Below are 17,392 nucleotides of genomic sequence, written 5' to 3'. Positions count from 1 at the left end.
CATAGAAAAAATGGCTTATATTTCATCTATGAATTCTGGTTTTGCTTACTGACCTCAATTTGGTTTTCTATAGCATACAAATATTTTAAAAATGTTTTAGTCCCACTTTGGTAAACTAAAAGGGAAAGCAAGTGGAAGGCTTAACGGTTTGTTGGAGCATTATGGGTACTGTAGTCACGAGTGACATGTGCTGTATTTGTGAATGAATTGAATAACGTTTGACTTCTCTGACTATTTTGTTCAGTTCTATGCGCCAAGTCCTAAAATATTTTGCTTTACAAAACATTTAATTTTTCTTTAACCAGAGAGCCACAATACAAAGGTCAAAGAGCCTGCCGTGGATTAGAGTATTGCCTTGACGTCTTTTCAAAATTCGACTATAGCAACTTTTTTTGTGCAACTGGAGGGTTTTCTGGTGTTTGGAGACTCAAATTTAAAAGCACGTGTTGTTCGGCCATGTTTACGGGGCAAGAGTGGGAGTTGTAGTGAGGCTCTGCTCATCCTAAAGCCGTCTCGTGCGGTTAGTGCAGTGCTTCTCAAATAGTGGGGCGCGCCCCCAGGGGGGGGCACGAAGCGATGCCAGGGGGGGCGCGCGGTGGTGGCGGTTTTAGGCACAGGTTTGTCCGGTGCGCAAATTTAACGTGGGGGCAGCGGTGACAGCGGCTCAGTGCTTGGAAAATAATCTGGTCCACTATTCGGTTCCTATTGTCTGTTCTGTCTGTCCGCGGCTGCGCGAGTGAGAACGAAAGGGGAGGGGTGGTGTGGGCCCTGTCTGCCAGGGGAATCGGGGCACGCGGACCACTGCTACCGCTGCCTGTTGCCCAAGATCACCGCTGCCCTTAGATTCCTAAGCTCATGCTAACAATGTCATTCTTTATGAACTATTGTAGACATTTTGATGACGTGTCTTTATTTTCCATCCATGTTTTCTTTGTCTGCCTGTGGTTTAGTTAGTGTCAGACAGACATAAAGACAGCAGGTAATGCAGGAAAACAGCTGCACTTTTATGAGATCAGAAATAAACAATCCGTCATTTAGAAAAAAAAAATCAGCACGTTTTTACCTATTTCTTCAGACTAAAAACGTTAAATATATTGGTGCTGCTGTGTTAATGTTTCAGATCAATTTAGATTTAATATTATTTATTGATTGAATTATTTTTTTCAGCATCAAATGGTTCAGTTGGTCAAAATGTTTCTAGTTTAAATAAGGAATGACAGATTTTTTTAATTTCAGGTACTTTCAGCTTCTTTTCTGTTTTAGACTAGAACAGGGTTTCTGTGGCTAAATAAAGTTAATATTTGTTGAAAGTGGATTTATTTTGCTTTTTTCTTTTGTTAGTGTTAAAAGATACAATTTTAGGTATACAAATTTTATAGATACTGACCTGATGTATTGTCACCGCGCGAGTGTGTCTGTGTGTGTGTGTGTGTGGGGGGGGGGGGTTATGGGGGGGGGGGGGTCAGGGGGGGCGCGAAACATTTTCTTTTCCTAGGGGGGGCCTGGCAAAAAATAATTGAGAAGCACTGGGTTAGTGTGACAGTCAGCAGCTGAAGTGGAGCAGAGCACATCCCCTCCGCCACGCGCCATGAGTGCAAATAAGCCACGCCTACGATGTTTACATAGATCACAAGGTAGGCACTGGTTAGATAGATCCCACTTCTAATGGATCAAAACTTCTAGATCTCCTGTCAGGAGTTTTAGTGTCTGGGGTCATTTCAGAATTGGAGAACATTTTACGTCCCACCCACCATTTTTCAAATAATTCACATACAAAACATTAATACAAAATACTAAAAAACATTCTGACTAATTGTACATGTCTTGAGATCGAATCTAAAAAAAATTAGAGAAAACAAATGCTTGAAAATATTTTGAATATCCCAGATAAGTATGGTAACCCCTAAAATGCAATTTCCCCTTGTCCCACTGCCCTCTAATGTTTAATTAAATAAATAAAAATAAAATAAAATAAAAAACAAACTGGTAACATTTAATTTAAAATACTTTTTTCATTGGTGTCTCTTAAAAATTTGGGAAATTTTGTTTTAGTAAAAAATTTCCAATAATAGTACTATTAATTGAACGTGTGTCCCACAACATGTTACTATAACGTTTTTAGCATCGTAGAAGTAGAATAAAGCAGACTATGTCATGATATTCTGGACTTAACATAAACAGTTTTCAAAAAGAATGGATAGAACAAAGGTTTCACCTCTATTCTTTTTTTAACTTCACAACATAATTTGCCTAGAATAAGTAAGACTTAAGTAAGACTTAATTAGGAATATTATTATTTACATAAGTAAACTTGTCCTCTTGGTCATCAGTGACAGTCAGTTTTCTAAACAACTATTTTCAACTCCTGAAAGAAAGCTATTAGTATGGACTTAACACTCCACCTGCAAAAGTTTTGCAATAGTTAATTTTATAATGTTGGTAATTTCGCATATTGAGCTAGTATACATAGTTTTGAGATTTAAAACATGAAAAGGTGTAACATTCCAATCACTTTGAATTGAACTTTTTCCTGAAACAAGTAATACATCCTTAATTTATTGTTGATATGTCTAACCCAGCTCCACCTATCATAAAGGCACCTCATACCTTTCAGAGTAGTGGTGTACAACAGCGATGGAGCAATTCTCGGGGGCATGACGGGAAACATAGTTGTTTTGTTCCACTCCCTGAACAAACTATGTTCTAGGCTTTCATTTGTAATTTCTAATATATGTCTTAATAATGTCAAGGCGTATTTGTTTCTACCCCCGACGAAAGGCTCAATGCAAATAACGTGCAAACTTGGTGGTGACGTCACACAGCGACGTCTGGGTCAGCGAATTGCTGCGTGTCTTACTGCGGCGTTGGCAACACTGGTTGGCTGAGGTCGTGTAGAAGTTTTGACAAGATTGAGAAGCTACAAAAAGTTTACACAAGCTTAGCAAGAGTGGACTGTCGCTGCAGACGTTTTTAGTTTGGTGAAAACAATGGAGTCTGTCGCCCAGGTAACCGCTATGCGAAAAAGTCTAACGGTTAAAAGCAAACAAATAGCTAACTTGACGATCAACACTCTTTTTCTGGTTTTCACTTCTTTTTAGAAAGTGATGGCTTCGGGATTAAATCTCGATTTGGGACCCTTAAAGGAGCCTCTGGCGTTTATCCGTGTGCTAGAATGGGTGAGTTTGTTTCTTTTTATCCTCTCTTTTTGTTGCCATATGGTTTGTAGTGTGATGTCTGAATGCGGGCTGCCCATCCCCGTTAGCTGGAATGCCTCACTGAACTGACGGGGCTGTTTGTCTTGTGACCTTCTCCACGTTTTAAAAAGCGAAACATTACAATTTTAAAGCAGCAGAACTGCCTCAAAAACCTGCATTGCTCCTGAACAGCACTAACCTAAAGGGTGAAGCCCATTTTTAAAAGACGTCAACTATGAGCTGATGTGTGTTTTAGGCTCAAGTATTTCATGAGTTGTATTAATTACCTAAACAACCGGTGCTCCATTTTTTTCATTTAGAAAGCACTTAACTGTATATAAAATGTTAGATTGTCTGAATTAAGAACCATTACATCTGCAAACAAAGTAGCCCAGCAGATCAAACATCTTGCAATTCTGGCTTCCTGTTTAAAAAAAAAACCGGATTGCATCAGTAGAAAGGGAAGTCGTGTTTGCATCTGCAAATGTTCAATAAAAAAAATTGGGGTAAAAAATCTGTGGGATGGTTTTACTTTGAATTTGCAGTCTAAAGGCATCTATTTTCCTCCCAGGCCTGTATGTTTTACTTGATCAGGAGCTTTGCAGAGAGAAACTGGTTAAACCAGGGGAATGGGGTTTTAAAGACTGGAAATGTTGCCCCTAGCATCATCATTTGCCAAAGGCGTCTTCTCCTATCTTGCGTCTGCAGCTGTTCTCCATATTTGCCTTTGCTACGACTGGAGGTTACAGTGGCTCCACCAGTTTCAATCTCCAATGCAGTGGACGTGCCTTTCAAGAGATTCAAACGACGTTCAGCTATCCTTTTAGGTGTGTTAAAGCAAACGCGCGAAAAATTGTGTGTTGATAATCAGATTACAGGACCTTCTTCATGTCTCACACAGGCTGATGCATCACTCGTTTGACGTCCCTGACTGTAAAGTCAATCAAACAACCACAACTGTGAACTACTTGACCGGGAACTATTCATCTTCTGCAGAGTTTTATGTCACCGTTGGAGTGTTGGCTTTCCTCTACTGCACAGCCACACTAGTCCTCTATTTGGGCTACCAGCACTTGTACAGAGAATCAAGCCGAGGCCCCACTGTGGTATGTTTGTCTGGATACTTTATTCTCAATATTTGTTGTCTTAATTTACTTAATATTATCAAATCAAAGACTGCTCTCTAGTGTTTATTTTTTATTTATAGCTGGAATTAATAGGACCTTTAAAAAAAAAAAGCTTCTATATTTCCAAAATTTGATTTGCAGACTTTATTAACCTAATGTTTATTGTTTATAGTGTATAAGGTCTTTAAAAGGGATTAAAGGAAACTAAATGGATTTTAAACCTTTCATAAAATAATAATCCATCAACCACAGTAATTTGTTAGCATTTCACCTTCACAGGTATGTCTAAATAGTCCAAAATGTCTTTAGTACCAAAATATTTTAAAATGCAGGAAAAGAATTGCTGCATTAAACATAATAGAAAATAAAGAAATCTTTTCTGAATTGGTTTTCTTTTTAAGGTGAAAAGCATGAAAAACCAAACAAGTTTTTGACTAAAACTTAAGTTGACAGGAAAAAGCACACTTTAGTGGAGTACTGTTTAGACAAGAAAATTAATTTCATCTAAAATTGACCATTTTTGCATTCGTCATGTGGTGTCTAGTGAATTATTCTTTAAGCGCTTTACATTCAATGTTATTTTCCCAGTTTAGCCGGTGCGAGGGGATAGGAAATGCATCTAACATGCTTCTGTTAGTCCTTCAGTTTGAATTGTGTGGTTTGCAAGCAGCTGAGGGCTCATTTTTTAAGAAAAATATTCAATGAAATAAAATATTAAAGCAAAAACATATTGTGATTTACAAAAACAGTTTACATGCTAATATAAAGAGAAGAGCTTGTTTTGATGTTTTGTTGGATGACAATGATTTGCATGCATGTAGATTGCATGCAAATCCACTGCTGTGCTTCCTTGCCTTTTGTCTCTTCTGCTCGGATGCTTAAAAAGGCCAAATATACAGGACGTCCCTGCACCCGAGTACTTCCAATTTGTCCATCTAATTGGCAGTGATCCTGAATTCCACTCTGACATTTTGGGATAAACTTTGTTCAGCAGCACAAGAGCTAAAAGTTATATTAATTATTTTATCAATTTAAAGTTAGAGGGGGAATGAAGATGTCTGAAAACAGATAAACTAGCTGCTGTTTGACCTAGAATTTATATTAAGTTGTTTCTGTACATTATGTTAACATAACAAATTCTGGATTGCATTACACAGAAATATAAAAGAAAAATGTAAGTGTATTTTTTAAATTAACTACACAAATTAAAACTGTGTTGCAGTTTGGTTAACATAGACTTAATGTTAATGCAGTCCAGCAGTTTGATGTTTTAATAAAGCTTTGTTTAAACATTCTATTAACTTCTACCATTTTAAAATATTCAGTTTAAAAACTGTTTTTTTTTCTAAAACCAATTGATGGTAAAGTGACTTATTTGGTCATGTCTCTCTCTTTTTTTCTTTTCAATGACGCACTTTCAACCATCTGTGTGAGAATACCAATCGCTAAGTGTCAGAAATGGCACTGGAACTGAGTCAGGCTTTGTAGTTGTTCTGAAAACAGCCTGTAGGGAGCAGCACTCTACGATGGGGCTTTAGGGCCACAGTGAGAAAAATAATTTCTGCAGGATAATTTTTTCCCTTTTCTCACTTACAGGAAAAAAACACGTTTGAGTGAAGAGGACCGAAACTTTATTTTCCTTTTTATTCAAATACCCAGAAGTCCATTTGTCACTTTACGTTATGAACCTGTCATGTGCAGATCACCAATGGAGGGGGGTTTCACTGTTTACCTTCCGCGTCCCGTCTCAGCATAAAACAACAAAGCTGAATGAAAATAGTCTGTTAGATTAGCATTAGAACGTTGAAAATGCCAAAAAGTGCTCCTCCTCAGATGGAAGTGTCACACAGAGTTAGAGATCTTGTCTTCGATGGAGGAAGAAAAAATTAAAGCGGACAGCTGCAGGTATACAGATGTCTTCATCAACGGGCTGCAGAGATCCTGCAAGCCAAACATCAATAAATAAAACTTTAATAACTCGTAAATAAAGACTCTGCTTTACTTCTCTCGAGCAACATTTCGACTTTTTTCTCGAAACTCTATCTCGACTTTAATCTCGACATTTCAACTTTTTGTTTTCCTGTAAGTGAGGTGGGGGGGGATTATCCTCCAGAATTTTTTTGTTCTCACCGTGCCCTTAAAACTCCATCGTAGCAATCTCCATTAAGTCTCTTAGCAGTTTCATAAATTAGTTGACATGAAGTCAAATCTTTTTATTTAGAATTGACATTTTAAGTCTGAGTTAAGTTTTTGAGAAAAAGTCACTGCTTTTAACTTATCTGGTGCATCTTAAAACTCAAGTCCAAGCCACATATCCTGTAATCTTCAACTCTGACTAATGGCTTCATATGTTTTTAACAAGAATGCCAATGGGGTCGTTTTCTTGCTGCAGTACTCATTTGTCTCTGTTGTGTAATTTCCCTGTAATCCCACAGTCGGGTTCCTAAAATTTGATCTTTTTTTGCTTTAAGGACCTGTTGGTGACGGCAGCGTTCACCTTCTTGTGGCTGACATCGTCCTCTGCTTGGGCAAAAGGTCTGACTGACGTGAAAAGGGCGACCAGTCCGACGTTCATTATCACTTTACTTGAAGTGTGTCTAAGCCCTGGCAACAGCTGCACCGCAGGAGCCTTTCCCCTCATGGGCCGCCTAAATTCCTCAGTGGTAAACTTAACGCAAAGTTTGAGCGGTTAAATACAATGTCACAACCTCAGTCGCCTAACTTGTAAATACTTTTTTTTTTTTGCAGGTGTTTGGGTTCCTTAACCTCATCCTGTGGGGGGGCAACTGCTGGTTCATCTACAAGGAAACACCATTTCACAAATCTACCAACCAGCCTCCAATAGTGGAGGAGGGCGTTGTGCCTTCATAACTGTGTAGGTTTTTCTTTTCAGAGTAGGACGATCCTTTCAGTCGTTTAAAAGGTAATGTTGTTTTTGTGCAACAGGGTTGAAAAGCTGTAGAAGGTACTACAAATATTTCTAAAACTGATTGCATTTTTTTCCTTTGTTGACTTAATCAAATTTTTTACTGATTTCATGGATACTATGAGTTGTTGGCACAGATCTGATCATTTTCTGGTGCGTTTCCAGAAGAAATAAATACCTGAATTTTGAAGGTTTCAATTTATCTTCACGCATCGTCAGTATAATTTATGTTTTATTTGAATTTATTAAAAATAACAGCTTCCTTACGATGTTACATCTTGGTTAAAAATGACCATAGTGTTCAAAATGAGCTTAAACTGGGAAGCACATATATAAGTCGTTGGATTTTCATTTTTTGAATATTTTTTCCTTAATTTTATTATAAATGTGAATGTTTTTTTTGTTTCATACTGACTCTATGCTACGTACAATCGCCTTAGAACTCAGGGCTATTAGTTATACAAAGTAAACATGTTCATTTATTTAAAAAAATCACAAACATGACCTGTTCAGATGATTTTGGAGGATACATTTCAACCGTATCCCACAATTTCATCATTTTTGTTCTCAAGGTTGAAAACAACAGTACCTGTTATCATCTCTTTTGTTGCAGTGATGTAACTAGTTTAGACTGAAAAGTTACGTCATATCTTAATAGTTATTCTGTTTATTCAAAATGTGATGTGTCTTAGTGAAGTTTTACCTTTGAGGCAGTTTCACTTAAAGTTAGCAAATGTTTCGTTTTGCATTCAGGGTTTATTCTCCATGTTTTCTTTTTTTTCCACCTATGACTTCCATCTTTAAAAGGAAACATCCCATAATCGTAGCAGTTCTTTATGCTTTTGCAATTAATGCTGTTTAACCTTAAATAGTTGTTCTTGACTTATTAAAGGTTTTGTATGTTAACCTTCACAGCAATACTGACCTTTCTCTTACTTTATCAAACTATCTTTAGATGAAAAGTGTCATAATTCTAAATACTAGTTACATTTTTAAAACACAAGTAAATTCTTTGTGTTTTCCTGATGATTAGCCATTAGGGTTGTTAAAGACTTATAAGTAATATTTTTGTTTGAAAATAGCTGCATGTGCATAATTTCCTAATTGAACATTGCTTAATTAATTTCACATGAAATAAAAGAAGGAAAAACAGTAATTCGATCAGCACTTGTACATCGCTGTACACGTAGAACAGTCTTTGAGTTGCTCCTAAACAGCAGTTTTTCCATCTTCTGTTGTAGAAGAAGATTAATAGAAACTGAAACTCTTTTCATAACTTTTCTATTTTTGCTGTTATACAAGACTTTTTATTTGATGTTGCTTTGCATGATGTACTGTATTCTTATGGCTTCTGTATTGATGCAGAGTGAAGTTCATGTTGCATCTAAATCCATGTGTGGACATTCAGTGTTGTTTGGTGATGATAAAAGTTTAACATTTCTAATGTTGTGAGCTTATTCAATGGTAACCTCATGTGAAAGGGAAAGGTGACTTTTCAAACTGTGGGCAAATACGGTAGTTCAAATGGACAGAAATGATCTTCTTCTTTTCAACTTCTACAAACGATTCAAAACTCTTCACAGATGTTCTTTTAAGCAAATACAATTTTTTTTTCTTTTTTTCACTGCCTGAAAATTCTCAACACTGACTTTTGATGTGTTTCTGTTAAAAATACTCCAATGAATATAGAACCAGCCTCATTTCATCCATCCTCTAATATCCTAAATAATGTATTTTTTTCTGCATCCACCCTTATCATAAAAAGTTCAAAATAAATATTGCCTTAAAGTGTCAGTTCTGGAACTTGGATGTATTCTGAATTACGAGGTCTAAGCTGAGCATCTGTACTCAGCAGGGGGCGTGCTTTAAAACTTCCCTCTAAAAGACGGTTGTCAAAATGAAAGGAATAGATTTTAGTACGTTCTTTATGATTTATCATGGATACAATCCTGGATTTGACCATGTTAACTTGATGTCCAATATCATTTTTTTATTCAATACAAGAAATAAAATCTCTTTATTGCTCAACTTTGAAGGTAAAACAGAGCAGTGTTGATGCAGAAGGCAACTGGTTTCACTTGGAAAGTTTGTGTGTTCTTGCACAAAGCCTGAAAGTGGAGATCTTAACACCTGAATATTGATTGAAAGCCTCTCTGTTCCTGTTTGATCCTTTTCAATTTTTTAGACACCAGATGAAGACTGGTGTCTAAAATTGTTTCAGTCACAAAATCACTGAGCTGTAAGTACAGATATCCAAAAGCATAGACCAGAAGAGTGTTTTGCACTTTAAAGAATTAGTCTTCCTTGTAGTTTCAATTCAATTCAATTCAATTTTATTTGTATAGCCAAAAATCACAACAGTCGTCTCGATGGGCTTCGAAGTAAAACATGAACTTAAAAGGATCACTAATACTAAGAGTTCAATAGGAAAATACTAAAATGAACTAACAAACTGACTAAGCTATACTGGCATCCCTGCCCTTAGACCCCCCTTCGCGGTAAGGAAAAACTCCCAAAAAAACCGGATTCCGGAAAAAACGAAGAAACCTCAGGGGTGCCCACATGAAGGAGGGATCCTCCCCCAGGACGGACAGGCGATTTACCAGAACTCTTAGAGAAGAATTAACTTATCTAAATCTACAACTACAGATATAAAAGTCCAGCAGACGAGTTTGCATCTGGATACGTGTGTTATGTGATTTCGATTTCTACACATAACTGGGATGACTGAAAGAGGTTCAAATACAAAATTAACACTTTTTTTTTTTTTTAAAGTTCATGTGGTAATAAAATATATTCATGGCTTAGGTCATGTTTTCTGTTTTATTGTTGCTGGAATGGAGTTTAAAATGCCTGCTATCCTCTAATGCACTACACGATCTAACCACAAGATGGTAGGAGTTCATCACTGGTGCATCTTAAAAAAATCAGATTGATAAATATTCAAGACACTTTTGAGATCTAATACATTATTTAAAAAAACACTGCAACAAAATATAGCTGAGTTACATGGACATATCTCTTCCATGTGTTCAGAAATTCTTTTTTACAGTTTAAAATTTGAATTTTATGCAAAGTATATTTTCATTTAGTTGTTTTGAAGTTTCATTTTGTGTAAACATGATAAAAGGTGGTTTGTGGAGAAAAAAAACGACAGTACAATGTAACTGTAAAGTGTGTATCAATATCCTTTATTATGTCAAATGACAGTCATTTTTTTCAAGAATGCCAACTGTTTTTTCTACAGTATCCTGCGGTCAGAGAAGTTTTTAAGCGTACCGTGCAAAGCCATTCCCTTTTAGCTACAGGAACTTTTAGTTTTGATGTCAGTAAACATCCGTCTGATCTTTGAAGCTGTGGTCAATAAAGGTAGTGCTTCCAGAGCTGTGTAAAGCCAAACCCCCCTTGTGCTATGGACATTTGTGGTCACACTCTGTAAAGCAGCTAGCTTTTAGTATCCCCACCTCATGGCAGTTGTCTTGATTGCTACTTCACAGCTGTATGGTTGGAGGTGGAGCTCCAGGTTGTATTACACTGAAACTGAAGTAGTCCTGAGAAAACAATTACCCAGCATCCATTACATAAGTGAGACCGCATCGTGTTTGAAAGATTGTTTGGAGCATCTCTGGTTTCCGTCTGTGTGTTTCACCACATCATCTGACTTCAGGATGATCGGCTAAAGCACTGTCATATCTTAAGTTATGTCTTTACAAGCAAACTCAAACACTGACTGGTATATAACTGTAGCTACAGACAAAACTCCTCCAATAAGGATGTTACTCTCAGTTATTTAACAAATGGTACTGCAGCCACTTAATTTCTGAGACAATGTTCAAACAGATTTTCTTTTAAACTGATTCAGTCAAATGTAAAATAAACTCTCTTTGACAAAAATCCTGCGTAAGAGTAAACATTTATAATAAGACTCGAATGATGCAACAGCTAACGGCAGCACAGAGGTGGACAAAATGTAAAATGAACAATGGAATACACAAGAATACAGTCAGTTCACTGGCAGAACATAGTACACAACTAATTAATACTCAGCACAGATAAAGTCTTAATACATTAATATATATATTGAATATATAGATGTACAGGAAGGCAGATTTGCTTTGGAGAGAAAAGTCACTGTTCTCCTATGTTAGGACCATTTTAACAGCTCTTCTGTATACAGAACTGCAACATGTTAAAGGACAACACAAGAGTGGACCAACAATCAATAATCATTAGATTCAGTTTGTGTTCTGGTAAATAAAACACGTTCTTATTTATGATTTACTATGCAACTTACATTGACAGTCTTTCTGGGACGTCCGTGCCTTGAGATGCAGTGCAGCCACCGTGCATTTATTGCAGTTTTGAATAAAATAAAAAAATAAAAGTTCTTATTATTGACAGATGCTTGGGCTGTCGGCTTGAGTTCAATGTGTGTATTTTTTGAGTGTCTGTCTCCTCCATCAGGTATTTTAATTGCTTGAGTGGAATAATTAACACCACCTATCTGACAAGAGCGACTTCCCTTTCTCACCCACACAGTGGTGCACGCAGCAACTGTGAAAATTCCACCAACGATGTGTAAATGTGCTGCATTTAGACACCTGGAAATAGTTTTTGTTTGGAAATATGTTCATTAAGTAATTCTGTCGTTCTCTATACTAGGAACTTTTTAAATAAAAAAACATGCAAAGGCATTAATGACTTCTTAAACATACAGTACCTTACAACTACATGACTCAGGTGGACTGTAAATGCTCTGCGAAAACTCCGAGCTTTGACCTTGTAAACAAATTGCAGGCTGCTTAAAGGGCAACGCATTTGCTGCCTGGTTGGATAACTGCTTTTGAACATGAGAAAGGGCAGCTCCCTAATGACAGATGGACACCGAGACACCAAACACATCTGGGATGAATCGAGGCTGTCAGAACACATGGAGGAGAGAATGCCTTTGTGTCGCTGTGAGTCATGATAACACATCGATCCTCTCTGGCTCACAGACATGAAAACATGAGGGAGGCTACTTCCCATCAAAAGATGCAATTACCATTTACAGCAGGCAAGCCTTGTTACATTTTGACACGAGCATCACATAGTTTAATTTAATCGTGCTTTCATCTTTACAGAAAGATAGAATTTTCAGTTTTAATAGCGTTCATAAAAGAAGCGCGGCATACTAGTTATCTTGCATGATAAAGGTAATCCAACCACAGATTATGTCATAAAATATCTGGATATGTCCTTTTAGCAACTTAAAAATGTAAAGGTACCTCATTCTTGTGAGAACTTTCCAGTAATTTTATGATTAATTGCTTTAAACTCTTGATAAATAGTTTAAAAAAACAACCAAGATGTCAGTGTTGTTCAGACTCACAGCTTTCCCGTGGATTTACTGCACATCACACTCTTAGGAAGTGACGGGAAAAAACAGCTACATTAATGTGAAAGTCTTTATTCAGCACGATCAGACACATAAACTTAAAGTTTTTTGATGATCTCTGTAGAGACTGATTTGCCCTAAATAGTAGTAAGTAAACAAACAAAAGCACCAAAGGATGTTGTGTAAGGTGTGTATATTCCACACAGACGAAATGAAATAATCAAAGCTTCTGGTCTTTTGTCATTGTTAACAACCTGGTGTTCTGGCAGACAGGAACTGATGGTCTAACTTGGCCAAGGGACAAGCTTAACAGAGACTGACACCTCATGGAACAACATCCAGATACCTATCTGTCCTTGTACGGTCGACGGGATCAGTCTGTGTACAGATTTAGGACAATATGTTGATAATTAGTCAAACTAAAATACTTCTCTGCTACTAATGTAGATGCACTTTGAGATCTTCTGAGTTTGAGGCTTCTAAAGCCTCTTTTGAGATTTAATGTAAATGTAAACTAACTAAAAAGAAACTATTGATACACACATTTAACATATCCTTTCAGAGCTATAAGAGTTTTGTACCACGAATGTGCAGAATGTGATAGATTCCTCTTTATGGTCATACAATAACTGCTCAAAAGGGCTTTAAAAGCTAAGATTGAGATGATCTAATTGACTGTATCAACTAAATACAAGATATAAAAAATGACCAATACAATTTTCTTTTATTTACTTATGATTTCTAATAATGTGATTTTATGGTGTAATGCTTCATTAGCTCGTGAATATAAATGATAAAACATCTGTCTTTGACTTTTTTTTGTTACAGGAAGGGAACTGTCTATGATTTACTGGGATATTAAGGACATTTACTCACATATTTCCAAATAAAGAAAATTTTGATCAAGAAAAATCTTTTATTTTTTATATATATCCCAAAAGAGCAAAATATTAAGTTCTTATAATCTAATTTTAGTCCATGCATGTTTAATTCTCCAAAGTTTTAAAGTTAATGCATCCCTTCCTGAGTGCTAATGCAAGTACATTTTAAATTTTCTTATAAGATTTTTTTTTTCAAAGTCTGCTTGCGCTGCTATTCCTTCACAGTATGAAAAGTAAGTGCTACAAATTAAAATGCTGGAAAAGTCTTGCTCATTGTCCTTCATTTTTCTAATTCCATCAGAAATATCTTCTCTTTCCTATCAACAGCAATACATACCCTCACGTTTTCCTTCCACAATCTTGCAGTCTCCATTCACACCAACTCACTCCTGGTTCAATCTTGTACCACAAACATCCGGTCTTGTGGAATCCATTTTCCGCCTTAAACCACCATGGGAGTGTCTGAGAAAACAGAGCTAATGGACTCTGCCACTGATTTCTTTCTTTTTCCCTTCATGAGAGAAGCAGCCTCTGCATCAAGATTATCATCTTCATCCCCATTTGGGTTTAGCTTGCCATTCTGTCCCTGCAAGTCCTTCGAGTCTATAAAAGCAACGTGTTTGTTCAGCTCGGCTTTGAGTGATGGGTCCTCGTGGGTTGGAGTGACGCTGAGCATCGAAGAGTGGATGCTGTCCTCTCCACGAGTCTTGCCCTTGTTGGGGCAACAGAAACAGCGACATGGTGTCAGGTAGAGGTACATTAGCACCAGCACCACACTTGCAAGACAGCCTATTAGGGTTGTGTATGCTGTATTTAAAGTCTCCCCAACACTTTGGCTGGTGAAGTTGTGAACCTTCAGCACCACATAGATAGTTTCATTGAGGACCTCACTCATAGCGAAGCATGTGTAGGTCCCAGAGTCTTCCACCTTCAATGGACCTATCTGCAACGCACCGTCTAGCAGAACTTTTGCCGTCTGGTTGCTTCCAGGTGTCACCAATACATTATCAGGCATTGTCCAGGTTTTCACCATGCTCCTGTGTTTGGTGTCACAGCCAAGGGTCTGTATTTGCCCCAGGAAAGCTTCTACATCCTCCTCCTTGAATGTGCTGCAATTCATACTTTCACCACTGAGATCAAAAATGCCCACCTGAGTTTTCTGAGGACCAGGCAGAACACACGTGTAGTCATCCTTAAAGTCTACAGCAGAGTTGAGCTTTCGAAGGTGCCAGTGGGTAAGAAGAGTGTAGAGATCACAGTGACACAGCAGAGGGTTACTGTGGAAGTAGAGTCCATTTTTAATCCAAGCAGGCAGTTTCTGGAAATCGTCAATAGGCAACAACTTGATTTTGTTAGAGGACACATCCAGAAGGCTAAGTTTCTCCAAGTGGAACTTGTCTTTGATCAGCTCCACAGGAAAACGAGAGATTTGGTTCTGGCTAAGGTACAATTTTTGAAGGTGGGTCATGGTTGAAAAGGCTAAACGATCAATCTGTGAAATGTGGTTATTATACAGCAAAAGGACCTCCAGGTTCACCAGAGGCTCAAAGACATACTCATCCAACAGCTGCAATTTGTTGGACGACAAGTCCAAGTAGCGCAGGTGTTTCACATATACAAACGCCTCTGAAGAAAGGAAATGAAGCCCATTGTGGCTGAGCAGGAGGTTGTGAAGATTTGGAAGTTTTTCCGTAGTCCAGTCGGATCGGAGTCGCACGATCTCATTGTAGCTGAGATCCAGCACAACAGTGTAGTTTGGTAGGCTGGTGGGGATGGTGCTTAAATTCATCTTTGAGCAGCTCACAATGTTTGAGGCGCAGATACAGGTTTTATGGCAGTTTAGAGCAGATCCTGCTGCCCCTGGAAACCAGAGGAGAGCCATGCAGACAGAGAGGACTGAGGCCCATCTCCTACTCCACAGAGATAACACTTCCAACTGCCTGTCACCTGTTCTTGACGAATGTGGCAACATGTTGGTGGTTTTTCTGAAGCGCCAAGAGCTTTATTATGATCCCATTTTCAGAGCATAACATAGATGAACGGAAGAAGAATTCCCAGAAACGTGGCTTTTGAAGAGCTGAAAAAAACAGAAAGAGGCTTTTAGAAACATTTCGATTATTATTATTATGAGACTCATTATTAAAAAATTCTACCACACTGTATGGTCACATAAGTTTGCAAAATTCATAGTGGGTCGAAACAACTTGCCTCAGACGATCAATCTGGTTGGTTCGTAGGAATATAAATCGATTAATCGATTAAGTCCATTAATGTTACACCCCTACTGAATAACCCTGCAAGTAAAAAATAACTGATGGTTACTGATGAGATATTGTTTAACGCGTCACAACTGACAAAGAATTACATCAGCTAGTCTTTTCTATAAAAATGTTAAGAAAAAAATATATAAAAAGAGGTAATTTCAATAATAAAGATATAAGTAGTCTTAAACTTTTCAAAATCAAACTATTTGAAAAAACAAATCAAGCCCCTTAGTTGGTTTCCTCATATCTTTAGGTCCAAACTTTCCCTTTTCGTTCAGTTGTTCTTTTCTTTCAAATAAACACACTGGCGCAAAGCAGTACTCACGCTAACCCATGAGTAATCCCACTCCTGGAAGACATGCCATTGATTTTCCTCCTCTCTGCTTATTTCCCTGTCTGTCTGTCCCTCGCCACCTCCTTATCTCCCTGACGCACAGAGAGAAACGCAGCTGCACCGTCCGACGCCACTGATGGCTGCAGGGGCAAAAGCGTGCAAATGTTCACATCGTGTCGTGTTCTGTGATGTTCTTGCCCATTTGTGGAAGAGGGGTGTTCGCGTTGCACTGCAGCATTCTGCTTGAAAGCAAACGATCACAGCATGGAAAGAGGAGCTGGAGAGATGGAGAGGAGGACACTTGCCTTCCGAAGAGATGCGCCGGCTTCATCATTATTAGCAGTTTGTTTACAGCGCGGTTTCGGGAGAAAAACCCTCGTCTGACTCTGACTGAGCTTCCGTGTCTGCTGCTCAGAGACAACAACCAAGGCAGGGAAAAGACAGACCCCCGCCCCTGCGTAAATACTCCCTGCCGTCCACGACCACAATTAAGCGCAAAAAAAGGAAGAAAAATCTAAAATTGTGTAAAGGGCAGAGATTACGCGCTCATTCTTACATTCAATACATGAACCTGTTTCTGAATGAGCTTTCAAAAGACTCCACATGGACACATTTCGCACGAATACGAGCTTACGCATGTCTGGTCCACTTACCGGGTCTCATCAGCGGCTGTGGGAACCATGAGAAAAGAGCAGCCTGGTGGTCCACCCCGCTGCAATACCGCCGCTGCAGTGGCTGAGCTCGACGGTGCGCTCAGACCCAGAAGGCGCTGTTTACCAAAGTGACCTCTCCTCAGACGCGCAGAAAACCCAGGAGAGGAAATGGAAAAGTCCAAGTCGAAGCAGCCAATAAGATCAAATGGAGAGAAGCAGCATTCGTAGTGGAAGAGATTAATTTAATTCCCAGGATGTCAAACACATTTACTGCTTGTGCGATACAAACATTTGTCCAACAAACGGCTTTCAACTCAACAAATAATAACAATTTTCACACGGCTATTGTGTACATTCATGCTTCAAGCAAGAGGAAAAACAAACACACCCTTTTTGAACCTGAGCTCTCTGTTCAGCCCCATCATTTATGAATGGAAAGGTCTCTTCCTTAGGGCTTTTTCTGTTTTACAAGTGATTTGAACAAAAATAAACATTAAATATGGTCTCTGCCTCAAACCTCTGCTTCACATCTCATCTTACATTAATATCAGAGTGTAATAGAAAGGTATTCTTGCATTTGTCTCAACTGGGCATACTTTTCAGGCACAACACTGAAACTGCTGTCTGGTAAACAAA

General features: G+C 38.1%; 2 protein-coding genes across 3 annotated transcripts; one reads left to right on the top strand and one right to left on the bottom strand.

The window, feature by feature from the left end:
• Positions 1–2,812: 2,812 nt before the first annotated feature.
• Positions 2,813–8,691, top strand: LOC101158606 (synaptophysin-like protein 1). The gene is made up of 6 exons (XM_004070403.4): positions 2,813–3,005; positions 3,099–3,176; positions 3,903–4,021; positions 4,096–4,300; positions 6,793–6,984; positions 7,070–8,691. The coding sequence occupies exons 1-6, from the start codon at positions 2,988–2,990 to the stop codon at positions 7,190–7,192; spliced, it is 735 nt and encodes a 244-aa protein (XP_004070451.1). The 5' UTR covers positions 2,813–2,987; the 3' UTR covers positions 7,193–8,691.
• A 1,724-nt stretch (positions 8,692–10,415) lies between these two features.
• On the bottom strand, positions 10,416–17,241 carry amigo1 (adhesion molecule with Ig like domain 1). 2 transcript variants are annotated; one of them, XM_004070675.4, is made up of 3 exons: positions 16,757–17,241; positions 15,714–15,799; positions 10,416–15,582 (listed from the first exon to the last, which is right to left on the bottom strand). In XM_004070675.4, exon 3 carries the CDS (start codon positions 15,475–15,477, stop codon positions 13,948–13,950), a length of 1,530 nt encoding a protein of 509 aa, XP_004070723.1. In that variant the 5' UTR covers positions 15,478–15,582; positions 15,714–15,799; positions 16,757–17,241; the 3' UTR covers positions 10,416–13,947. The 2 variants fall into 2 exon arrangements, with proteins under 2 accessions (XP_004070723.1, XP_011475317.1); XM_011477015.3 differs by lacking the exon at positions 15,714–15,799.
• Positions 17,242–17,392: the final 151 nt, after the last annotated feature.

Source organism: Oryzias latipes, chromosome 7 (assembly GCF_002234675.1).
Source record: "Oryzias latipes chromosome 7, ASM223467v1".
Taxonomy (NCBI): domain Eukaryota; kingdom Metazoa; phylum Chordata; class Actinopteri; order Beloniformes; family Adrianichthyidae; genus Oryzias; species Oryzias latipes.
Note: the sequence above shows the minus strand (reverse complement) of the source record. Positions and strands in the feature narration are given on the sequence as shown.

Coding starts and splice junctions, on each gene's coding strand:
- LOC101158606 (XM_004070403.4), top strand. Junction 4,301..6,792: donor CAAGCCGAGGCCCCACTGTG/GTATGTTTGTCT, acceptor TTTTGCTTTAAG/GACCTGTTGGTGACGGCAGC. Junction 6,985..7,069: donor GCCGCCTAAATTCCTCAGTG/GTAAACTTAACG, acceptor TTTTTTTTGCAG/GTGTTTGGGTTCCTTAACCT.
- amigo1 (XM_004070675.4), bottom strand. CDS start 15,477: ATGTTGCCACATTCGTCAAGAACAGGTGACAGGCAGTTGGAAGTGTTA.